The 27851-nt window shown below is 35.2% G+C and overlaps 1 protein-coding gene and 1 pseudogene across 1 annotated transcript; both read right to left on the reverse strand.

The window, feature by feature from the left end:
• Positions 1 to 580: 580 nt before the first annotated feature.
• On the reverse strand, positions 581 to 26014 carry LOC126974288 (zinc finger protein ZFP2-like; annotated as a pseudogene).
• Positions 26004 to 27844, reverse strand: LOC126977780 (zinc finger protein 665-like). The gene has a single exon (XM_050826418.1). It carries the CDS (start codon positions 27425 to 27427, stop codon positions 26024 to 26026), a length of 1404 nt encoding a protein of 467 aa, XP_050682375.1. The 5' UTR covers positions 27428 to 27844; the 3' UTR covers positions 26004 to 26023.
• Between the last annotated feature and the right edge of the window lie 7 nt (positions 27845 to 27851).

The following is a 27851-nucleotide window of genomic DNA, read 5'->3' on the forward strand; positions in this document are numbered from 1 at the left end:
GCTACGGTAGCAGTCACATGAGCGACGGGGCAGAGTGCGAAGAATCCCCGGGTTCAGCAGCGCTACAAACGAAGACCATCAACCCTGGCAACATATAATGTCAAAACACTGTGGACCGACGCGGACGAGGAGTTGGAGGAAGCTTTGAGCAGGATCAGCAGTGTAATGACAAAATACATGACATCCGTAGGTCGCATCTAGCCCGCTGTATAATCTTTACAATATAAGTGAACGCAACTGTTTTAGTGCGTTTTAGTTCCGACCACGAAGCGTGTTTGCGTCACATTAGGAAGATGGGAAAAGATAAAATAAAGTATGTAGGAGTAATATCACATTCTATATTCACCCCCTTATTCATAATGGTCCGCTAACTTTAAACAGCCCCTAAGGAGTGTTTTTCTCAATCTGACTTAGGTAAATAGAAGAAGACAGAGTGAGAATTGGCAATGGTTTAAGTTGGCAGACTATTATGAATAAGCGGGTAAGTCTTTATTGAAACTGAACAGTTGATGGCATGTTCTTGTGATATGTGCCTTTGACCACTGTGGGTATTTCTAGTAATAAAATTAAAACTGCCGACGATTGTTGAGAAGTATATTAGTTTAGATTCAAATACACACATATATAATATACAAAATCTTAATTTGATTAGCCAATTGAATTTAATTACTTACAAAATGCAAATTTATACGAAAGCTTACATTTTAACTAAGACTTGAACAAAACAATGCTAATAACTATATTTATAACTACTTATACAATACTATGATTGCATTAAATTAAATAACTACTTTTAAACAAACCGTCTCCAAATTTAAAGTATAAAATAACAAAATAAAGGCTTAGTTATATACACCTTAAAGGTGTGCATACCTTTAATATTACCTTCCGAAATCGGCATACACCAAAGTCGTAAGTGTCGTACGGCACACTACACCCTCACCAAGTTCTGAACCTTATTTTCTTTATAAGATGGTTTATTTTGCAAATTCAAAAACACTTTATTCATGTAGGTCACAGAAATGACACTTATGAATGTCAAAAAAAAAATATATAAATATTGTTTCTTATTGAATTTACCGCTACTTCGTAAAGGGTTGAGCTAATGAAAAGAAGTAGCAAGAAACTCATTGCCACTCTTTTAAGTCAAGATTTACATTTTAGTTGTTTTACAAATCATTTCAATTACAATATATGCAGTGACGCAACAAAAATACTCAAAAGTCAAAAACTGAAAGGCTTACATGAGTAAGTCAAAAAAAGAAAAAAAAGTAAATTAATACTTATAAACACAAGAGTTATTGAGTATAGTAGATGCATCAATCCACACATACCGTAAATAAATAGAGGCGAGCATTTCATAAAATAAAATATTTAATAACTTTAACTTTAAATGAAATAATAATAATAAAAAAACACATCAAGCAGACCTCGCGGTAACAAGATCATCCAGCCCCCATCTATAGCTTTCTGATACACTAAAAGCATCCTTATTATAAGCAATCTATTAATACAAGTAAAATTAAACAATTTGTTATGTTTTTGAAGTGATAACCCTCACTTCTAAGATTAATACAAAAATAAAATTTGAAGACAAATTTTTATGAACGATGTGGGAATGGAACCCGACGACCTGTCGCGTTCCGTGCGAGTGCTTTTCCAACTCAGCCAACCATTCAGATGAAGCCACAACTCTCAGGTTGGCAAAAAAAAAAGATTTTATGACGATACGTTACTCGAACGGTTAACTCAGTTCGAAGAGCACTCGCACGGAGCGCGAGAGGTTGTGGGTTTGAGTACAGTCCGTTCATAAAATTTGGCGTTAGGAAAAAAGTTAAAAACAAAAGAAAAGATGATCCTTTACGACAGTATACTACCTATTTACGAAACAGCTGGCCTCAGGAACACCGAAAAGAAAACAGTAAATGAATATTTAAAACTTACAATTATTAACACTGCCTTAAACTTACATTTGTACATATTATTATAGTCATCAATATTTGTTAATGACACTCCTATAAAATCAATGCATAAGCAACAATGTTAATACTTCTTCTCTACAAGTTCTTGATTACAAGAGACTTTATTTTGCAGACAAACTGTTCAGTTTTGCGGAGTTATGTTATCTTATGAATCTTTCTGTAAATGATTAAGTTAAAAAAAAAATTGCCAGATACTGACGATAGAAGTGAAAACTTAGAAATTTTAGTATTAAAATTTGAAATTTCATAATGTTTTATAACTACTTAATTATTAATATCAACTATATTCAATAATATATTGATCAGTCAAAAACACTATATCAATAATGCACAGTAAATACTCATTGAACTTTGCTCAATACGTCAGCTGTATAGCTATAGTAGATATGATACTGCTATAACAATTTCGGTGACGCGGAATATTCTATACTTTAATAAGACCTTTCTAATGTGTTCACATGAGCCTCATATAATGTAGTACTTAGAAATGAAACAAACATTGGTCTGTACAACGTAACTAAGAGGCTTTCATTAATAGAAGAGGACTACAGAAGTAATTATTATTACATATTATGTTTCTGTATATGTTTAACAAGAGCTTGTTTCTGATTAAATTTCAGCGAACAAATGTCACAAGTATATATAACATCATCAGTATGTATTATTTTATGCAACATCAAATTAGCAGAATCATTAAAACTCTTACCACAAATACTACACGAGTAAGGTTTATCACCAGTGTGAATTCTTTTATGTTTTTTTAAAGAAGCCCATTGATTGAAACTCTTACGACAAACATCGCAAGAGTAAGGTTTATCACCTGTATGTGTTCTTTTATGTGTAATCAAAGTACCAGATGCACGGAAACTCTTACAACAAACATTACACGCGTAAGGTTTATCACCGGTATGAATTCTGTTATGGGTCTTCAATTGACCAGATTCACTGAAACTCTTACCACAGTTATTACACGAGTAAGGTTTATCACCAGAATGTATTACATTATGTTTCTTCAATGTACCATATTGAGTGAAACGCTTACCACAAACATTGCAAGAGTAAGGTTTATCACCTGTATGTGTTCTTTTATGTGTCTTCAAAGTACTATTTACACGGAAACTCTTACCGCAAACATTACACGCGTAAGGTTTATCACCTGTATGTGTTCTTTCATGTGTCTTCAAAGTACCAGATTCACGGAAACTCTTACCACAAACATTACACGCGTAAGGTTTCTCACCGGTATGTATTCTGTTATGGGTCTTCAATTGACTAGATACTCTGAAACTCTTACCACACACACTACACGAGTAAGGCCTATCACCAGTATGTATTCTTTTATGATTGCTCAAATTACGAGATTGATTGAAACTCTTACCACAAACATTGCAAGAGTAAAGTTTATCACTGGTATGTATTAATTTATGGTTCTCCAATTGACCAGATTGATAGAAATTCTTACCACAAATATTGCATGAGTAAGCTTTATCTGTATGTATTCTGTTATGTCTCTTCAAAGCCCAAGCTCGATAGAAACTCTTACCACAAACTTTGCATGTGTAAGGTTTATCACTGGTATGCATTACATTATGTTTCTTCAATGTACCATATTGACTGAATCTCTTACCACAAACATTACACGGGTAAGGTTTTTCACCTGTATGCATTATTTTATGTTTCTTCAAATTACCACTTTGAATGAAACTCTTACCGCAAACATTACACAAGTAAGGTTTATCACCTGTATGTAGTCTTTTATGTTTCTTTAAAGAACTACATTGATTGAAACTCTTACCACAAACATCGCAAGAGTAAGGTTTATCACCTGTATGTGTTCTTTTATGTGTAATCAAAGTACCAGATGCACGGAAACTCTTACCACAAACATTACACGCGTAAGGTTTATCACCAGTATGAATTCTGTTATGGGTCTTCAATTGACCAGATTCACTGAAACTCTTACCACAGTTATTACACGAGTAAGGTTTATCACCAGAATGTATTCTTTTATGATTATTCAAATTACGAGATTGATTGAAACTCTTATGTTTATCAACAGTGTATTGGCATTTTCGTCGCTTTAAATCATTGGATCTTATTCCGCTATCATTACTAGAGTGAGAAATTTCATGTGTATGTATTGTATTATGTTCCTTCGAACCACCAATTTGTGAGGGCGCTGTACCAATAATATTATAAGAATAAGCATTTTTATCTAGATCCATATTGTTATGTTGGTCAAAATCAACAGATTCAGTGTTCGTTTCACTTAAGATAGTGGCAGTAGACTTTTTATTTGCATATCTTTTATTTTCTTTCTTTGATTCGCTAAATGAACTATACGTTAGACCATTAATATTATCGGGATGGGGCTTTTTATCTGCATCTATTCCGTTATGTCCGCCCAGGTCAGATTGATTGGACAAAGAAGTTCTAGTAGCTCCAGTTACATTGTTTGAATGCGACTTTTGATCTGGAATTGATTTCTTTGTTATCTTTAAATCAACAGACTTCTTGAACGTACTTTCACTCTTATTGCAAGGAAGGATTACTTCTGCGTATTTTTTATTGTTTAGCTCATTACGGACTGCTAGTTGTTTAACTGTAAAGTATAAAAGTAAAATTAAATAAAAAGAGATGTTTAATTCAGGACGTACCTAACAATTCCTTCGGTTAGAGGAAATGTCCTTTGTAAATAACATTTGTATTCTAGACATAGGAATATGTTTATGTATGATGAGTCAGATAATCATAATTCACACAGTGTAACTAAAGTATGCACTAGTTTCATTGTATAGTAGGGACAATTTAAGAGTTTGCATTAGAAACTTCATATTAACTGGACACTGGGCGATTTATCTATATTTATAATTTAGCCTATAGGAGTCATTAAGAGCATTACCCCATCTAACCCTGTTTGATTGGTGACAATACCAGTACTTGAGCAGAGATATTAGCTCAAATTTTAAGCATGTCTCCTTGATTAACTACTGAAAAAGGATTTTATATGACATTAGGTCAAAAGCTTTGGACAAACCCAAAAAAACATGCACACACCTGCGTTTTTCTATCAGTATAGTACAGAACAGTCTGCTTGAAAAGGCACAGAATTGCGTATTCCGTTGAAGTTGCGGTCTAAAACTAAACTGCGCGTCATAGAAATTCATTGTCATATCTAACTGTTCATCAACTATTCAAAAAATAAGCTGAGATTGTTCACAATGATATTGGCCGGTTATTGGATCTCTCCTATTTTTAATGACAGGTACAACCACTGTCATCATCATCTTGTCTGGTAGATAACTATGGCTAATGCACAGTTTGCAGAGTTAATTGAGGACTATGGAAAGGTGTACACCACCATATCGCAGGTGCTCAATGCTGAGGCCATCGTGACCTGGTGATTTCCCGAATTTCATGGTTTTTATCGCCGCTTCAACCTTTTCTAGCGTGAAATGCAGTAGTCTCTACACAGAGTCCACAGTGCTACGACCATCGTCTCTATAATTAATTGCACAGGGCTTAACTTTAAATTTCGCCTTAAACATATTGGCTATATTGTGACATCCACTACCACCTACTTCAACCGGAGAGCTCGGCCTTGCGTTCATACTACTCACTACACTAAATGTTCGCCTCATACGATGTAGACAAGATGTCTATTTTTATTTGGTCCTCATTCTTGGCACCATTTGAGTGTACTTTCAATTACATTACGTGACTCCCTCATGTCATCGTTATATGTCCCACATACCGACCTTCAATGCCACACTCAAGACTGAAAACAAAGACGAGCCCTCACATGAGCGGGTCCACAGGTCCAGATGCTCTGCCACCTTTTATAATAAAAGATTGCCTGCGCATTCTAGCTGAACCAGACAAGGAGAACCAGAGCTATTCTGGTAAACTATTACATATTACTCCGAAACAAAGTTGATAACCCCGATACCCTGAGTAGAAGAGGAATTGGTGGCTTGAGGTCTTAATACGTCAAGAAGTTGTCAGAGGAACTTGGTAGTCTACAACCCATCACTTATTAATAATAATCTTACCATCACAATGATAATTAACATCCTCCAATCTGACCAAGCTCACTCTTAGTTCTTTACTACATAGCTGCTTGACTGATAATATATTGTTTGCTTGTTCATCTAAATGCCAGTTTGGTGTCCAACCTGAAAATTTTATAACAATAAAATATAAGATATTAACCTTACAAGTTTGACCAGATCTACGCCGGCAGATGATTCCACAAAGTGGGTGTTTGAGGCAACAACAGCTGTATAATATATTACAATATCATTACCTGGTAACTCATGCTCTTCCACATCTATCTCATCTTTACACTCCTGCTTAATGATCGGTTCATCTTGCATGTTGTCTTCGTTCAGATGCCCATCATGACAGTCTGGCAGATTGACGAATTCTGAAATTACAGAAGATACAGCAAAATTAATATACACCCTGCGACTGGAACTTTTAAAATTAACTATTATGTGGGAGGCCAGCCAGTCTTGGTGCATAATCACACGGCACAAAGCCGAATGGCTTGGGTCAGGCACCACAGACTATTTTGCATTGGCGTATGCTCTGTCCAAACTGGTCGAGTCGCCAACGCGGCTTACAGATGTGGATAGCCATATGTCGTCCTTATTTGATTGTCTATTGACTACACACCCCGATAGTTAACAGTTCGCTATCGAGGGACCTTTTTCGGAACGTCAGACGATTGGTCCGGAGTGTAGTGCCTATCCAACTGCCATGACGCAGACCACCAGCGACCCACCACTTTTGGCACTACAAGTCAGCATATTTTGCTAGGATGCGCTCTTTTTTTGCATGATACCCTTGATGTTACGTTTATTTCTCTTCGGATGATCCCAAAGCCAAAGCAGCAGTCGATGTGATAATACAGGGAATGTATATTTTTATACAAAGTTTTGAAGTACCTATCGGTGGGAGAACACAGCCCTATTGCAATGCGTCAGTTAAAGCAGCACCTGAATGCAAAAACAGGCATATCCTATTATAATATATCAAGCCAATCGCTACAGGACGAAGTGTGTTTTAATAGTACGTGTGCTATAACAAACGGGTCGCTATAGAGCAAAGTATATTATTTATAGTACAACACAGGCCGGTCGTTCTTTGAAAAGCTGTTGAAGGAATCGCGTCTTATTTCAAATCAGTGTTTATAGCAGACAGCCCTGCTTCTTGTGACATAGTTACGAATTCGTTTAATTCCAAATCTTCCGTGCGTATAGACGTTAGACTGATCACAGACAAAAGTCTGAAGCGTGCATGAAAATTAAATCAAATTCATCTACAGGGCCAGATGCTGTGCCACCTTTTATTCTAAAAGATTGCCTGCACATTCAAGCTGAACTACTAAAATACTTGTTTAATTTATATTTTCACACTTCGACATATCCCGATTACTGGAAAATATTGAGAGTCATTCCTATCCCTAAAGAGTGAAAATTGAGAATTTCAGACCTATTGCCATTCTCCGTGTTTTTGCTAAGCTGTTAGAAATTGCTATCAACAGTCAGATTAAGTAGCAAATCAACATAGGTTTCGAACTGGTCGCTCCAACTTGTTAAACCTCATTAACTTCGTAGACTACGCCAAAACTGAAATAGATTTTGGTCGGTAAATTGACGTTGCTTACTTTGACTTAAAAAATCTTTCGACGGACTAGAAACGAATGTCCTTTTGCAGAAGCTATCCCTCGTAGGAAATTTATAGCGTTTTAACAAATAGCTGAATTCAAATCCGATACTTTTAGAACATCTTCAGGGGTAAGTGAAGGAAGCAACTTGGGACCCACTTTATTTTTAATCATGATCTGCCTGAAGCTGTTAATCTTGCCAAATGTTTAATGTTTGCAGATGACTTTAAACTCTTACTCCAGCGATAGGCGACATTTCAAATTGCAGTTTACTCGAACAGGATATCAATAATGTTTGGGGTAAAAATAATTCCTTTGAATTTAATGAGTCTAAATGCAAAATCATAACTTTATCTCACAAACATCTCAATATCGTCTCTAACTACACCTTGTCGGGCGTAATACTGTAAAGGGTTACACAGAGTCGAGACCTTGGTCTGACCATTAATGTATAGCTCACTTTTAGCGACCACATCAATAAAATCTGTAAAGAACCGCATAAACTGTTTCGATTAGTTTTGCGCCAAAGTAACCGTTTATTCGATCCGCGTGTAATTATCACACTATATAATGCCTACGTGACGACATACGTTAAACGCCCATAGACATTGTAGACAAATCAAACAAGAGTCAGTGTTGCCCACTCAAAAAATAATTAAAATAAAACAGAATGGACGGGCAATTTAAGTTATTTTTTTACGAAATAAAATTTGAAATGCAGAAACAAACAAACATTATATTCGAAAAAATTAATCAAAAGTTACAACCCCTTATAGAAGAAAATAAAATCATGAAAAACAAAATAGAAATTTTGGAAAAGAAGATAAATAATAAATATTTGGAAAAAGAAAAATAACATTATAATATTTGGATTGCCAGAAGAAGAGAAATCGTCATCAGATTTGCTCCAAAATATAAAAGATACATTGAAAACAGATCTAAAAATCACTCTGGAAGCAACCGATGTTTCGTAGGTTCATCATATTGGTCCTTTAAACAAAAAAAAGTCAAGCAAGACCCGTTTTGCTTGCGTTTACAAATAGCTGGAAGGCAAACGAGATACTGAAAGCTAAAAAAACGCTTAAAAATATCCATGTTACAGAGGATTTTCCTAAGGAAGTGTTAGAAAGAAGGAAAGAATTGAAACTCTTGGAAGAACGCGCGAAAGGAAAGATTGCTTAACGAAAAAAGGGAAAAGAGATCTATCTACTTCGCCAGGAAACCAGACAAAGAGCAAAAATCCAACAAACGCTTACTTATCAAAAGAAAACAGGAAAAACGGATTCGATATTATAAGACTTAAATCAAACTTACAAACGAATACTTCTAACTCATCTCAAACTAAGTATCAATTCAACACTACAAACCGTAGACAGGATATACCCAACCCGGCTGGTCACCGTGGGATTTTAAGTGACCAAAACCCTCCATCACATGGATCAAGCATAAAAAGCCAAAGTTCATCAAAAATTTGCATGTATAAAGTCACTAGCTTCAACAACACGCTTTCTAGAACTAATCCAAGCACTAGAAAATGTAAATCATGATATTATAGGCCTTGCTGAAGTCAGAAGAATAGGATACGAGATTGAACACAACATATCTTTAAAAGAAAGAAAGTTCTGTTTTAAAGGCAAAGAAAAGGTCTTCATGGAGTGGGCTTCTTAATAAAGAAACATTTAAAACCCAATATAGTTAACATTAACGGTATATCCGAAAGAGTAGCCTTACTTCAAATAAGACTCGAGAGCAAAGTATTATTGCATATGAACAAATTCTATAAAGATCTAGAAAATAGCCCGAGATCTAGTAGACGAAAATCTCCTAGTTATGGGAGATTTTAATGCGAAGATTGTACACGCTCAGATTCACGATCGCCTAATAATGGAACAGCACGGTTATAGCACCAGAAATAAAAGAGGAGAAAGACTTCTACAATAAGCCTATGAGATATGATATCACCTGGATTTCTCCAGGAGAGAGGATAAAAAATAAAGTGGACTACATACTGAGCAACAAACCATAACATATTTCTAACTTAGAAATATTAATTAAAGTTAACTTCCCATCTGATCATAGACTTGTGCGAGCTTCAGTCACTTTATATGGCAAACGTTGTTTTGCCATATAAAGTATAAATCACGCGATAGTTTTATAAGTAATAAAATATTGCCTATATTATAGCCTGTACATCATTTTGTTCTATTGTCAATAGTTTTTGCAGCGCACGCAAAAATAGGTTTTCGATTTTACACCTTGTGTTACAAAATAGCAATTTTATTACGGATCCCTAATTTTGAAAAAAAAAAACATAGCCTATAGCCTTCCTCGATAAATGGACTACCCAACACTGAAAGAATCATTCAAATCGGACCAGTAGTACCAGAGATTAGCGCGTTCAAACAAACAAACAAACAAACAAACACTGCAGCTTTATATATTAGTATTAGTATAGATTACAAAATCATTACCTGGTAACTCATGTTCTTCCACATCTATCTCATCTTTACACTCCTGTTTAATGATCGGTTCATCTCGCATGTTGTCTTCGTTCAGATGCTCATCATGACACTCTGGCAGATTGACGAATTCTGAAGTTACAGAAGATACAGCAAAATTAATATACACCCTGCAACTGGAACTTTTAAAATTAACTATTATGTGGGAGGCCAGCCAGTCTTGGTGGATAATCACACGGCACAATGCCGAATGGCTTGGGTCAGGCACCACAGACTACGCGGAGCGATCTGTGCATAATTTTGTATAGGCGTATGCTCTGTCCAAACTGGTCGAGTCGCCAACGCGGCTCACAGATGTGGTTAGCCATATGTCGTCCTTATTTGATTGTCTATTGACTACACATCCCGATAGTTAACAGTACGCTATCGAGTGACCTTTTTCGGAACGTCAAACGATTGGTCCGGAGTGTAGTGCCTATCCAACTGCCATGACGCAGACCACCAGCGACCCACCACTTTTGGTACTACAAGTCAGCATATTTTGCTAGGATGCGCTCTTTTTTTGCATGATACCCTTGATGTTACGTTTATTTCTCTTCGGATGATCCCAAAGCCAAAGCAGCAGTCGATGTGATAATACAGGGAATGTATATTTTTATACAAAGTTTTGAAGTACCTATCGGTGGGAGAACACAGCCCTATTGCAATGCGTCAGTTAAAGCAGCACCTGAATGCAAAAACAGGCATATCCTATTATAATATATCAAGCCAATCGCTACAGGGCGAAGTGTGTTTTAATAGTAGGTGTGCTATAACAAGCGGGTCGCTATAGAGCAAAGTATGTTTTTTATAGTATATTTATTTATTTATTAAAGCACACCACATCATATACAATACAATTTTCTTAATCTAATGTTACAATTAGTAGTTCTAAAGTATACGACAATTATGGTGAACATAAAAATTACAAAAAATACTCCCTAAATACTTCTGAAAAATAGAACTAATACTATCTAAACTATAATAAAAACAAAAAATTAAAATGAAAATGAAAGTACAAATTATAACTTTAACTTATTAAAATAATGAAAATAATGAAGACGAAAAAAAAAGAAAAACTACTTATTTGACAAATGCGATTGAGTACGAGCTAAGTGTTTAACAACACTTTCTTTAAACCTGACCAGCCCACCACCGAATATATCAAGTTCTGAATTGGTATCGTTTAACTTATTGTACTCGCGAAGAATTCGAGCGAGAGGCGCCTGAACTCCCAGGTTGGTTTTTACAGAAGGAACTTGGAAGATTCTCTTGATTTTGAACCTTGGGAATAAATATGGGACAGCAAGGTTAATATTCTGCAAGAGGTTACTACATTGTATTTGACCGTTTAAGAGTTTGTACAAAAATATTACTCCGGAAAGAGATCTCCGATCAAGCAATGAAATCATATTAAATTTCCTGAGGCGCTGATGGTACGGGTGTCTATGAGAGAATCCAGTACTAATGTATGCAAGGTGTCGTGTGAATGCTCTTTGGATACTGTCGATGCGTTGCGAATGGATCGTATATAGGGGATTCCATATAATACTACCATATTCGATATGACTAGAGCGTTATATAGAATTGTTTTCGTTTTGGAGCCGAAACAATTCGAGTTTCGCTTTAGAAATCCTAACATTCGTGCCGATGTGGTAACTACTTTATTATCTTGTGCAATAAACGTTAGTTTGCTATCAATAGTTACGCCCAAGTCACGAATTTCCTGCACTTCTTTTAATGGTGCGCCATCGAGCTCATACACTGTAACAAGCGGTTTTTTTTTCTAGTGTACTTAATATGAAAACATTTGCTTGCATTTAGGATCATACCATTTAATAGGCACCAATCTTTTATACCATTGAGATCACTTTGAACAAAAGCAGCCTCAGAGGCAGAGTTGATAACTTTATAAATGTTTAAATCATCGGCGAAGAGAGATGCTTCACAATATTTGATATGATTCCTAACGTCATTCACAAATATCAAAAAGAGCAACGGTCCTAGGTGGGATCCCTGGGGAACACCAGATCGCGCAATATATGAATTAGATTCAGCGCCTCCTACAACTACTGACTGAAGTCTATTATGAAGATATGACTCGAACCACTTCAATAAGTTTCCTCCAATTCCATAATTACTTAGCTTCTGAATCAATAAAGGGTGACTGACTTTATCGAAGGCATTACTAAAGTCTGTATATATCGCATCAATCTGGCGCCCATTGTCCAATTCTTGACATACTTCGGTGACAAAAGAGATGAGGTTCGTTTGAATTGAACGGCCCTTCCTGAAACCATGTTGTTCATCGGAGATCAAACTGTCAATATTTTTGGAGATAACAGGATGAAGGACGGATTCAAAAAGCTTGGAATAACAAGACAAAATGCATATAGGACGGTAATTTTTTACGTCGGTAATATCCCCCTTTTTATATACAGGTACAACACGAGACTTTTTCCATTCTTCAGTATAACACAGGCCGGTCGTTCTTTGAAAAGCTGTTGAAGGAATCGCGTCTTATTTCAAATCGGTGTTTATAGCAGACAGCCCTGCTTCTTGTGACATAGTTACGAATTCGTTTAATTCCAAATCTTCCGTGCGTATAGACGTTAGACTGATCACAGACTAAAGTCTGAAGCAAGCGTGCATGAAAATTAAATCAAATTCGTCTACAGGGCAAGATGCTGTGCCACCTTTTATACTAAAAGATTGCCTGCGCATTCAAGCTGAACCACTAAAATACTTGTTTAAATTTTCTTTTCACACTTCGACATATCCCGATAACTGGAAAATATTGAGAGTCATTCCTATCCCTAAAGAGAGAAAATTGAGAATTTCAGACCTATTGCCATTCTCCGTGTTTTTGCTAAGCTGTTAGAAATTGCTATCAACAGTCAGATTAAGTAGCAAATCAACATAGGTTTCGAACTGGTCGCTCCAACTTGTTAAACCTCATTAACTTCGTAGACTACGCCACAACTGAAATGGATTTTGGTCGGTAAATTGACGTTGCTTACTTTGACTTAAAAAATCTTTCGACGGACTAGAAACGAATGTCCTTTTGCAGAAGCTATCCCTCGTAGGAAATTTATAGCGTTTTAACAAATAGCTGAATTCAAATCCGATACTATTAGAACATCTTCAGGGGTAAGTGAAGGAAGCACCTTGGGACCCACTTTATTTTTAATCATGATCTTTCTGAAGCTGTTAATTTTGCCAAATGTTTAATGTTTGCAGATGACTTTAAACTCTTACTCCAGCGATAGGCGACATTTCAAATTGCAGTTTACTCCAACAGGATATCAATAATGTTTGGGGTAAAAATAATTTCTTTGAATTTAATGAGTCTAAATGCAAAATCATAACTTTATCTCACAAACATCTCAATATCGTCTCTAACTATACCTTGCCGGGCGTAATACTGGTAAAGGGTTACACAGAGTCGAGACCTTGGTCTGACCATTAATGTATAGCTCACTTTTAGCGACCACATCAATAAAATCTGTAAAGAACCGCATAAACTGTTTCGATTAGTTTTGCGCCAAAGTAACCGTTTAACCTATCCGCGTGTAATTATCACACTATATAATGCCTACGTGACGACATACGTTAAACGCCCATAGACATTGTAGACAAATCAAACAAGAGTCAGTGTTGCCCACTCAAAAAATAATTAAAATAAAACAGAATGGACGGGCAATTTAAGTTATTTTTTTACGAAATAAAATTTAAAATGCAGAAACAAACAAACATTATATTCGAAAAAAAATAATCAAAAGTTACAACCCCTTATAGAAGAAAACAAAATCATAAAAAAACAAAATAGAAATATTGAAAAAGAAATTATTTAGAAAAAGATAGAAAGAAAAATAACATTATAATATTTTGATTGTCAGAAGAAGAGAAATCGTCATCAGATTTGTTCCAAAAAATAAAAGATCGTTGAAAACAGATCTAAAAATCACTCTGGAAGCAACTGATGTCTCAAAGGTTCATCGTATTGGTCTCTTAAACAAAAAAAGTCAAGCAAGACCCGATTTGCTTGCGTTTACATCATCATTAGATCAAGCATAAAAAGCCAAAGTTCATTAAAAAATTGCATGTATAATGTAAAGTCACTAGCTTCAACAACACGCTTTCTAGAACTAATCCAAGCACTAGAAAATGTAAATCATGATATTATAGGCCTTACTGAAGTCAGAAGAATAGGAAACGAGATTGTAGACGACATATCTTTAAAAGAAAGAAAGTTCTGTTTTAAAGGCAAAGAAAAGGTCTTCATGGAGTGGGCTTCTTAATAAAGAAACATTTAAAACCCAATATAGTTAACATTAACAGTATATCCGAAAGCGTAGCCTTACTTCAAATAAGACTCGAGAGCAAAGTATTATTGCATATGAACAAATGAACAAATTCTATAAAGATCTAGAAAATAGCCCGAGATCTAGTAGACGAAAATCTCCTAGTTATGGGAGATTTTAATGCGAAGATTGTACACGCTCAGATTCACGATCGCCTAATAATGGAACAACACGGTTATGGCACCAGAAATAAAAGAGGAGAAAGACTTCTACAATAAGCCTATGAGATATGATATCACCTGGATTTCTCCAGGAGAGAGGATAAAAAATAAAGTGGACTACATACTGAGCAACAAGCCATAACATATTTCTAACTTAGAAATACTAATTAAAGTTAACTTCCCATCTGATCATAGACTTGTGCGAGCTTCAGTCACTCTAAAAACACAAAATCTGAGCAGAAAAAACTTCAAACAATTCAAAAATCCACTAAAATCTGAAACAGAAACAGTAAGGTACAGAAGAACACTAGAAGAAAACTTATAAAAAAAATTAAATATTTAAAAAATATAATGATGTTCAGAACTACTAAAATAAATTGGAAGAGGCCACTAGTCTTAAAACTACAAAGGAAAAAACCATAATATCATAAGATATTCAAAAATAGTTCCTTAGAACTAATAAAGAAGAGAACGGAACTAAAGACGGCTAATAACAAATCAAAAGAATTAAAAGAAGAAATGGTATCGGTATATAAAAAGACGCATAAAGCAATCAGAGAAGACTATCAAAATTACAGACGGACAACCTTAGGTAAAAAATTGTTGAATTAGAGCCAACAAACTACTAAACTCACACAAAAGTTGGATTCAAGATCTCAAACAGAATCAAAAGAAAATTCAAACAAGACAAAACATAATAAATTGCGTAACATCCTACTACAGAGAACTTTATAAGGAACCACCACATTCTTATATCTTAAATGAAACTACCAATGAGTGTAAGAACAAAAATAAAACTTCAACTGGCAAGCTTTGAATAATGCTAACAAAAAAGTTGCCCTACATATGAACACCAGTAAAACGAAAATCTCAACGAATCACCACCATAAGCCTATAGAAATAGACTTCCAGACAAGCTACTTGCTAGCTAGTATTCGGTATAACCATTCGCCTACTCCGAGTAGAAGAGGAATTGGCTTGAGGTCTTAATATGTCAACAAGTTGTCAGAGCAACTTGGTAGTCTACACCCCATCACTAATCAATAATAATAATCTTACCATCACAATGATAATTAACATCCTCCAATCTGACCAAGCTCACTCTTAGTTCTTTACTACATAGCTGCTTGACTGATAATATATTGTTTGCTTGTTCATCTAAATGCCAGTTTGGTGTCCAACCTGAAAATTAAAAAATAACAATAAAATATAAGACTTACAAGTTTGACCAGATCTACGCCGGCAGATGATTCCACAAAGTGGGTGTTTGAGGCAACAACAGCTGTATAATATATTACAACATCATTACCTGGTAACTCATGCTCTTCCACATCTATCTCATCTTTACACTCCTGCTTAATGATCGCTTCATCTAGCATGTTGTCTTCGTTCAGATGCCCATCATGACACTCTGGCAGATTGACGAACTCTGAAGTTACAAAAGATACAGCAAAATTAATATACACCCTGCAACTGGAACTTTTATAATTAACTATTATGTGGGAGGCCAGCCAGTCTTGGTGGATTATCACACATGACACTGCACAATGCCGAAAGGCTTGGGTCAGGCACCACAGATTCCCTTTGGATAATCCCAAAGCCTGTGCCGATGCAGCAGTCAATTTTTATACAAAGTTCTGAAGTACCCATAGGTGGGAGAGCACAACCCTGGTGCAATGTGTCAGTTAAAGCAGCACCTGGCTGCAAATAACAGGTATATCAAACCTGGTCTATGGCACTGAGCACAAAGGATCCGAATCCACCAGAGTTCCAAAGAGGAAATATGCCTCCAGATTCTTTAAGCGGCAAATCACCTATGCGAATTCAAAACTCATAGTCAAAATCGGTGAGGCACTTTCTAGTTGCTCTTGATAACTTCAACCAGCCGTACCTGTCGATACTGCAAATGAGGAATGACATCCTGGCTCGTACGGAAAGAGAAATCAGATCTTCTGTTCACTCTTTAAATTCTAAAGCCACTCTAGACAATAACAGAAAAACAACACCGCCCATCCCACGGTGTGAGAGTTCTATGCCTGAAGTACAGTTCAGACAGTTCTTCTTAAGTTTATAAGAAGAAACAATGTTGTATCTCATAAAATTATATGAAAATTACCTGGTATTTCCTTTTCTGAGTCTTCAATGAACTGTTCAATCTTCATATTTTAATACTTTTGATGGCCTTGAAAAACCCAGAGTACTTTGTTCTGGAAAAGCAGATGTGAGAAGATGATTGGGCAACTACCAGCAGTTTTGTTAAACTAGACACAATGTGTAATATTTATATAATTAGCTTTGGGTGTGAACACATCTAATTAAAATATACATATTTATTTAATATAGAAGAATTTTAATAATCATTCATAAATAATGTGTGGCTGAACTTCCTAAGCCAATGTCAGCAATATTATTATATACTATATTACTTAATATAAAATGTTAACAAGTACTATCAACATCATGGAGAACCATAAGATATCCCATTTAATAATATAACTGCTATTATTTATTACTGTGTTAGCCACATTATTTTATATAATTATCACTTTAGTTTAAAGAACACTTTTATGAGTAGTGACATAATAAACCAAATATTTTCACAATAGTCCCAACATTATTTTATTCTGTTTATTTTGGTAATGAACTGATTGTAATTATAAAGAAATAATAAAGGTGTGACTTAGTATCCTAGTAGTAGTTGGTTGTAATATTTATAATGCCTTTTTCTATGGAACAGTTCATTTTCTTGTAACAAGAGTGGTAGCATTATAATTGTGGACTAAAACTCTATCAATTATAATATTTTTTACCTCATAATTCATGCTTTGGGATACTATGTTTTAACCAATAATATAAATAGAATTGTAAATTGTTGAATATTATATGGTTAATGTGAAAATCTTTCCTAATCTTCCTTGAACCAATTATATCCTCTTTTATTTAGAAGCTTTATAAAAGCTTCTAAATTAGTCAGCAGAGTACAACGTGGACCACATTATGTGGTTATTATTCAACATCAGTGATGATTTGATGGAGAGTTAGCTAACAAGGAGTGACTGTGACATATTGTTGTGAAACAGATGTAGAAAATCCCGACACAGGTGTATCACGATTTGATTCATAAGGTGGGCCTCTAATCTCTATCCGTCTTCCCTTACCTCCACTATCTATAAAAGAGTAGTTCGACCACACAAACGTCTCTGCCTTCAAACTTAATCAAAAGTTAAGACGATCCAATGAGCTGACTGAAATTAATAAAAAAACTAAGTTTAGTCTATTTTTCCTTACTTCTCTTAAATATAAAACAAACACGAACTTGAGTGAAATTCAATTATTTTCGGACAATCACACACATTTTAGATTTGTTTTAATAATTTATAACTATTTCAGGAAGCCACATGCTATGAATTACATTAAAAATAAAAGCTATTAAATGTTTCAATGACGACCTGAGTGCATTACCTATTTATGGTAAAATTTAAAAAACGACGGAGGCGGGAGGCACCTTTCACAGATAACGAACTTATTCACTTTAAACATAGAGAATTTAAACACTACGTTCAAGAGACGGGAGTGCCATACAAAATAATGAGAAATGTCGCTTGTATTGCACTAAATCTTGATACCAACATAATCAACTAGTGACGTAATATCAGAGCTGCCAATATAATAAATATATAGGATTGGAATCAATCCATAATTTTTATAGATAACTATTAATATATATATTATTAGTTAATTATCGTATATATATAAATATATATATATATATATATATATATACTAGCTGACCCGGCGATTTTGGATTTAATTAATTTCAATATTTTAATAGGATGATATATATAAAAGTAAATAAAAAAAATCAAGTTCGTTAATTATTCTTTATTGGCTCTGTATTTTGGTGCATGGGTTGCACTCCTCAGTGAAGCACCTTGTGATAGGCGACATTTACCGTTTTATTATCATGCGCAAAAGCAAATAACGCAGATGGTATACCATCCCGTGAACATGCCACATATAATTTATTGAACATGGGAAATGGATTATCTAGATTCAGACCACAAACTTTCTAGGATTGGCCTTCAGATTTGAATGATCTGGGCGAATGCGAGACGGATCGGAAATGAAAGACTTGCGTGCTAACACGACATGCAAAATGTTCATGAAGTAGTTGCTGCAGATCTTGAATAATTGCTATTATCATTACTGCATTGATCTCTTGACATCGATCAAGTTATTCCTCCATGGTGCCTATGGAAGTATAAATTTCTTCTTGTGCGTCGAAAATTATCTAGAAGTTGTTGATCTCTGAGGTTTTCCTGGACAATTTCGTATTTCCATCCAATCCGTTTTACGGGCTGCCTCGCATTGCTCTTGTGATTCATAGCACGACGTCTAACGCGGTTCTTTTCACCTGCAATTTCTTATTCTTCTTCAGACCTGTTGAAGGTCACCAGTTGATCAACGACCGACAGTACGGCTTTCGCCAAGGTCGGTCGGCAGGAGATCTTCTGGTATACCTAACACATAGATGGGCGGCGGCTATTGAAGGGGAAGGCAGTTAGCCTGGATAAAGCGAAGGCCTTTGATCGTGTATGGCACAAGGCGCTCCTCTCAATACTTCCATCATTTGGGCTTCCCGAGAGCTTGTGCAAGTGGACCTCCAGCTTCCTCACTGGGCGCAGCATACAGGTCATTGTCGACGGACATTGCTCGAACCCGAAGCCCGTGAATGCTGGAGTGCCCCAAGGCTGTGTGCTATCTCCTACGCTGTTTCTTCTGCATATCAATATGTTGGACACCTCCATCATACATTCACACATCGCTATGCAGACGACAGCCCTGGTGATGCCGTATACACGGGCCATGCAGGTCTCTCTCGAGAAATCGTCGACCAGTGCCGGTAGAAACTTGTGTCTTCTATCGAGTCCTCTCGCGAGAAGGTCGCGGAATGGGGTAAATTGAACCTTGTCCAATTTAACCCCCAGAAGACTCAAGTTTGCGCGTTTACCACTAAAAAATTGTCGTGTCACCGCCCTTCGACAACACTTCCCTTTGGGCCTCGCCTAGTATCGGAATACTAGGTCTCCAAATCTCGAGCGATTGCCAATATCGTGGTTATCTGGAGGGCAAAGCCAAATTGGCTTCGAAGAAGCTGGGCGTCATCAATAGAGCACGGCAATACTTCAAGCCGGTCCACATTCTAGCGCTCTACAAAGCGCAGGTCCGGCCACACATGGAGTATTGCTGTCATCTCTGGTCTGGTGTACCCCAGTATCAGCTCGATCCAATTGACCGCGTTCAACGCAGAGCAGCTCGAATTGTCGGGCACCCAGTGCTCTACGAACGGCTGGATCACTTGGCGTTGCGCAGAGACGTCGCTTCATTGTGTGTCTTTTACCGCATTTATCACACATGAACACTCCCCAAGTGTTCCGAAGAGTTGTTTAACCTGATTCCTGCCGCCGAATTCCACCTTCGCACGACATGCCACAAGTTAGGATATCATCCACACCATCTGGATGTGTGGCGGTCCTCCACAGTGCGGTTTACAAGGAGCTTTCTTTCACGTACTACAAAGGTGTGGAATGAACTTCCTTGTGCGGTGTTTCCGGGACGATACAACATGGGTACCTTCAAAAAAAGCGCGAACACCTTCCTTAAAGGCCGGCAACGCTTCTTCTTGTGATTCCTCTGGTGTTGCAAGAGAATGTGGGCGGCGGTGATCACTTAACACCAGGTGACCCGTACGCTCGTTTGTCCTATTCCATAAAAAAAAGCTTATGACACGACATTTTGTCGTGTCATAAGCTTTTTTTTTTGTGTGTGGTCGTATTACTTTGAGAAATAAATTTTGATAAAGAAATTGAACGTATTCTACTAGGCTTGAGTAAGCATTATCGGAACTGCTTACTGTGAGTATTTAGTATATCGCGTAACATAAAACTTACTGGTTGGGTGTTCAATAGAAGTTCGATTATAGCATAAAAGAACTTAATTTATCTGAATTATCTTGGAATCTAGTTTAGGTATATTAATTAGACTCTAAATATCGTAGGTAGGCTATGGTTATTGGCATATATGGAATGCACGCCCCTGCTCATTCATGGGATATGTAATGACTACTTGCATTAACCTTTCCGGATCGGCGCGCTCCGGATCTCGCTGTACACTATTGATCGGCAAGCTTCCGGCAATTTCGCGGCATTTTCCCCGTGTGTATTATTTTACGTGTAGTTATAAAATGCTTATAACTAGGGTGATATGAGTGACTGTCACTGAAAGCTATTGAAACATGCTATAAGACCATGTATAAATTATTCATATTGTCTTTCTTTTTTTTTTCACACAGACTTTTCATTCGAAAAAAAGTGTAAAAATAGGTATATTTTAAAATAAATATTTTTATTATTGTTAATTACTTGTTTTATTTATTTCCTTTTATGTTTTTGTAATGAATAGTATATGTTAATTATAAAATAAAGCTTAAATCTCCACAAAGAACGATCTTCGTGTAAAGTCTTGATAACGACCGCTCGCTGCGCCGGCCGGGAACAAGTGGACACATAAGTGCTTTGTCCGTAAAGCTATGACGTCGAATATTGGTGGCCTTGAATCGTAACGGATCGAAATGTGTTTGGGAATTCACTCGTTCATAACTGCGTAGGCAAATAAACCATCTTGTACACCTAATAAGGGTGAAAACTGGATGAGGTAAAAAAGTGCCCCGCGGCACAGCCGCTCTCATTGTTTTTTGAATTACCAGTGCCCGCGGGCACGGCCGATGCGGAAAGGTTAAGATGAGCTCAGCCATTTTTTCGCAAGGAAAATGCTAATTTGTACAATAATTGAATGGATTGGTTTCTTAATAATAATAAATCAGATAAATGTAACTTATTTCTGATGAGATGAAATGATTAATGATGTTTATTTAGATTCCTGGTTATTATTATTTTATTATTAAGTTCTTATTGAAAATAAAATACTTACCAATAATACGAAATTCTCCCTTGCTTCATATTAACTACAACACTTTTGATTTTAAAGATTGCAATTGAGTAATATGGCATTTTAACTATGTTACGCGTGTACGTTTCTAATGGTATGCAATATATTGGATTAATATGGCGTGGTGCTACACCCACTTGCCCTTTGTATCTCGAAGTATTTGTGTGGCATGACCCAATAATGGCAAGCAGCTTGTCTGCTTGCTACTCAACGGTAGCAGATATTTTTTTCGTTAAATATACACAGAGTAAGACAAGCTATACGATATACCACAAGAAAGGTAATTTGACAGACTATAAAAGATTTTTTTTTATTTTAAAACTTTATCTGTGTAAAATACGACAAGCCGTCAAAATTTTTGTATTATCGATGATGTTTTAGTAACTATTCTATTACTAATAAGTAACTTTGAAGTATATTTTAGATAAAAAGAATCACTACATTCATTAGTAATAATCGAAATGTAATCTGTAGGTAAATCTAAAAAAAGCATGACAGCCCTACTTCATACGAAATTTAGTTAAATTACGCAGTATCTATTGTTTAGGTTATCTAACAAAGCGTTAGCTTGTTTAAAAACAAAAGCGTCGACGTTCGTTTTTATAAACAAGCCCAATTAATATAACTTCAAAAGCAATAAATTTTATTTTGTAACCCGAGCCCGTTGTTGACCTTGGCGTCGGTAAGACACGAATGGCTCGTGCGCCACGCGCGACTTTCATACTTTGTCTTTGAATCAAAGAGATGGTTTAGAATGAATGATCGAGAATGGAAACTGAACTTTGAAAAATAACAATAACTTGAAATGACAGAACCACAATTTGTGTGCCAATTTTTATTACGTTATAAAATTGCACTGTCTTTTGGAAAATTTCGAAGATTTTCAATTGCTTTTCGGTTAATAGATTTCGCTATTTCCTATTACGACAAAACATCACTTCAGATTCGTTAAAAAAGTTAATACTAAGTATTTAATTACGGATGATTCAGTGATGTGAATTGACATGTGAACTCGACAAAGCTATTGATCTTGCATCTCTATCGCATAACCCATTTATTTAATTGGTCCAATGTCAATTTTGGAGCAAATAAACAAAGATATGTCATGTGATCGAGCTTATGAATAGTATTTTTGTGATTTTATTGTTTTGAAACATATTTGGTGTGAGATATAGATGTTTTCTTCAACTTCAACTTAGAAAGGATAAGGCCATGGTTGGGTGTTGTGTGTCTGGTTGCCAAAGTAGTAGTTCAAATTCAAATATTTTTATTCAAAATAGGATGTGACATCACTTATTGAAAGTTAAAAAACTACCACTCATTCCAAAATGAATGCCTCAGACCTGAGAAGAATGGGCGAAAAAAACTCAGCGGGCTTTTTTTTTCATCAAAAATTCATTCATTCTTTACAATTAAAGTAACATTTACAAAGTAATATTGTATAATTAAACTTATTATTTAATAGCCTGAGGGCGGTCACTCCATTCCCAATCTGTGGTATCATTAAGAAAGTCATTTATGTTATAGTAACCTTTACCACACAAACGTTTTTTAACAATTCTTTTGAATAACGTTATACTTTTGTTTTGAACATTTTCTGGGATCTTGTTGTAAAAGCATATACATCGCCCCACAAAAGACTTACTAACTCGACTTAGCCGAGTAGTAGGTATCATAAGTTTATGTCTGTTCCTGGTGTTATTCAAAAACACTTTATTCATGTAGGTCACAGAAATGACACTTATGAATGTCAAAAAAAATATAAAAATATTGTTTCTTATTGAATTTACCGCTACTTCGTAAAGGGTTGAGCTAATGAGAAGAAGTAGCAAGAAACTCATTGCCACTCTTTAAGTCAAGATTTACATTTTAGTTGTTTTACAAATCATTTTAATTACAATATATGCAAAGTGACGCAACAAAAATACTCAAATGTCAAAAACTGAAAGGCTTACATGAGTAAGTCAAAAAAAGAAAAATAAAGTAAATTAATACTTATAAACACAAGAGTTATTGAGTATAGAAGATGCATCAATCCACACATACCGTAAATAAATAGAGGCATTATGTGAGTATTTCATAAAATAAAATATATAATAACTTTAACTTTAAAAGAAATAATAATAATAAAAAAACACATCAAGCAGACCTCGCGGTAACAAGATCATCCAGCCCCCACGAGTAGCACCCGTTCACGAGCATGACGCATGGACCAGCCATCGCCTCCCTCGCCCATATTTTAGGGAAGGGAACGACCCGCCCCACGTCGCCGCCACAAGCAGAGGCATTTAAGCGAGCATGACGATACCTGTCACGAGAAATCTACCGAATAACAAAACAATTCAAGTTCATCTACATAATATGCAATACTTACTAAATGCCTCTACTTATAATTTTGTTTCAAATTACATAACTCATGATAATAATTATTAAAATTGATTTAAAAACAGAAACAATATTAATATTTAAATTATATAACTACAATGACATTTATCAAACTAAGACAGACATGTAACAGCCCAGCAGCTCAGTCCCAAGGGTTCTTTAGATCCAGATATTCAGATATTTAATAGTACCCTTTTGTATACAACTTTTTCTTTAGCACTGATGTATATTCATTTAAAGGTAAGTTCTGACCTTATTATAAAAACGTATACACAGACCTCTGAATGAATTTGTGACTTTTTGGAGTTGACTTACATGAACAGCAAGCCTATCCCTATTTCTAGTATTGACATTATGAGTGTCACTAATTTTTTTAAACGAATTTATATTCTTTTTACATAAACAAGGTTTTCATATATGTATTGCAATGTCAAAGTCAAAACTTTTATTTCCTTAAATTTTTCCCTTAGTGACACTCTTGGTCCTAATTTATAGATGGCATGAATAGCTCGCTTGTGCAGTGTGAAAATGGTGTTAACATCGGCAGCATGTCCCCAAAGTAAAATACCATATGTCATCAGACTAGACTATGAAAATAGCTGAAATAGTTGGTCTATTCCTCCTCGCGGTATTTTAATCCGTAAGTTGCCGAATTTTTTTAACTGCGTATGCTGCAGAACTAAGCTTTTTCGCCAAATTCATAATTTGAGGACCCCACTGAAGTTTGGTATCTAAGGTAATCCCTAAAAATACGGTTGTATCTACAGGTTTCAACTCATCGTCTTTTACTACAATACAACATTATGGTTATGACAGTTTCTGGCAAATTCACTTATGTGCCTATAAACATACATTACATTATCAAGAATATATTGAGAAGCAACAGTCAAGATGTTAATTTCTTTGAATTTTGCTCTCAATGATTCTTTAGGACCTAGGTTATAAATAGCGCGAATCACCTCTCCGTTTAACAAAACATTTGCATTTACATTTTTGACATTTGGTACGCTAAATTTAATGTATTTAGTTTTCTTGCTATTTAACAATAGGTTAAAGTAAAATTTTAGGGGTTAGCTTCCACAGGTGAGTATAGATTTAAACCTAACGTTTTCAAAATAATTTGTAACAAGCTCGTATCAAATAATTTTTTTTTCAAATATTCTTTCAAAACTATTGATTTTTGATCCATAGTCACCTACTTTCAGTAATTTGTCGTAATCAAAATAAACATAACATAAAACAGTGACAACCAAAATGTTGCCATAACATAGATATAGTTTGACCCAAGTTATAAGGTAATGATTTATTTTACACCTTATTTTATCCAATTTTACTAAAATAACATACAGCAGGTATTTACTATTAGTATTAATAATTTACAACGGTATATTTGTATGTAGTAAGAAAATAGAACGACATCTGTACATTATCCTGTGATTGATAATAAAACAAGGAACATGATATAAGGATGTTAGACAATGTGTAGTAAAATAATAAACAATGTAATCTTTTTCAGGTTTCCATTAGATAAAATATTAAAAATACAATGGATAAAAGCAAATGGTCTGTACAACGTAACTAGGAGGCTTTCATTAATAGAAGAGGACTATAGAAGTAATTATTATTACATATTATGTTTCTGTATAATTATGTTTAACAAGAGCTTGTTTCTGATTAAATTTCAGCAAACAATTGTCACAAGTATATACATCACCATCAGTATGTATTCTTTCATGCTTCATCAAATTACTAGATTCACTAAAACTCTTACCACAAATATTACATGAGTAAGGCTTTTCACCAGTATGTATTCTTTTATGTGTCTTCAAACTAGCAGTATGGCTGAAACTCTTACCACAAACATTTCACGCATAAGGTAAGACTTATCACCAGTATGTAATCTTTTATGATTCTTAAAATTACCAGATGTATTAAAACTCTTACCACAAACATTTCACGCATAAGGTTTATCAACTGTATGTATTCTTTTATGCTTCGTCAATTTACTAGATTCACTAAAACTCTTACCACAAATATGACACGAGTAAGGCTTATCACCAGTATGTATTCTATTATGTGTTTTCAAAGTACCAGATGTATTGAAACTCTTACCACAAATATTACACGCGTAAGGTTTATCATCTGTATGTATTATTTTATGCTTCGTCAAATTACCAGATTCACTAAAACTCTTACCACAAATATTACACGAGTAAGGCTTATCACCAGTATGTATTCTTTTATGTGTCCTCAAAGTAGCAGTATGTCTGAAACTCTTACCACAAACATTACACTCGTAAGGTTTATTATCTGTATGTATTATTTTATGGCTCTTCAAATGACCAGATTGATAGAAACTCTTACCACAAATATTGCAAGAGTAAGGTTTATCATCTGTATGTGTTCTTTCATGTGTCTTCAAATGATCAGATTGATAGAAACTCTTGCCACAAACATTACACGCGTAAGGTTTATCACCGGTATGTATTCTGTTATGGTTCCTCAATTTAGCAAATTCACTGAAACTCTTATCACAAATATTACACGAGTAAGGTTTTTCACCAGTATGTATTCTTTTATGACTGTTAAAATTTCCAGATCGCTTAAAACTCTTACCACAAACATTGCAAGAGTAAGGTTTATCACTGGAATGTATTATTTTATGGTTTTTCAAATTACCAGATTGATAGAAACGTTTACCACAAATATTGCAAGAGTAAGGTTTATCACCTGTATGTGTTCTTTTATGTATCTTCAAACTACCAGATTGGCTGAAACTTTTATCACAAACATTACACGCGTAAGGTTTATCATCTGTATGTAATCTTTCATGACTCTTCAAAGCACAAGCTTGATTGAAACTCTTACCACAAACCTTGCATGCGAAAGGTTTATCACTGGTGTGGATTATTTTATGATTCTCCAAACTGCCAGATCGATTAAAACTCTTATCACAAATATCACACGAGTAAGGTTTATCACCTGTATGTATTCTTTTATGTTTATTCAAATTACCAGATTGATTGAAACTTTTACCACAAATATTGCAAGAGTAAGGTTTATCACCTGTATGTGTTCTTGTATGTGTCTTCAAAGTTCCAGAATCACGGAATCTCTTACCACAAACATTACAACCGTAAGGTTTATCACCAGTATGTATTCTGTTATGGATGTTCAATTTACCAGATACACGGAAACTCTTACCACAAACATTACACAAGTAAGGTTTATCACCAGCGTATTGACATTTTCGTCGCTTTAAATCACTGGTTTTTGTTCCGCTATCATCACTGGAGTGACAAATTTCATTTATATGTATTGTATTATGTTCCTTCAAACCACCAAACTGTGTGGGCATTGTACCATTAATATTATAAGAATAAGCCTTATTATCTTGATATATATTGTTATGTTTGTCCAATTCTATAGATTCATTGTACGTTTCACCGAATGTGGTGGCATTCGACTTTTTATCTGTACATCTTTTATTTTCTATCTTCGATTCGCTAAATGAATTGTGTGTTGGACCATTAATATTATCGGGATGAGACTTTTTATCTGCATCTAATCCGTTATGTCCGTCCAGGTCAGATTGATTGGACAAAGAAGCTCTAGCAGCTCCAGTTACATTATTTGATTGCGGCTCTTTTTCTGGAATTGATATCTTTGTTATCTTCAAATCAACAGAGTGATTGAACGTATTTCCACTCTTATTGCACGGAAGGGATATTTCTGCGTTTTTTTTATTGTATAGCTCATTACTGACTCCTAGTTGTTGAACT

The sequence above is a fragment of the Leptidea sinapis genome, chromosome 2, assembly GCF_905404315.1.
Source record: "Leptidea sinapis chromosome 2, ilLepSina1.1, whole genome shotgun sequence".
NCBI classification, from domain to species: Eukaryota; Metazoa; Arthropoda; class Insecta; order Lepidoptera; family Pieridae; genus Leptidea; species Leptidea sinapis.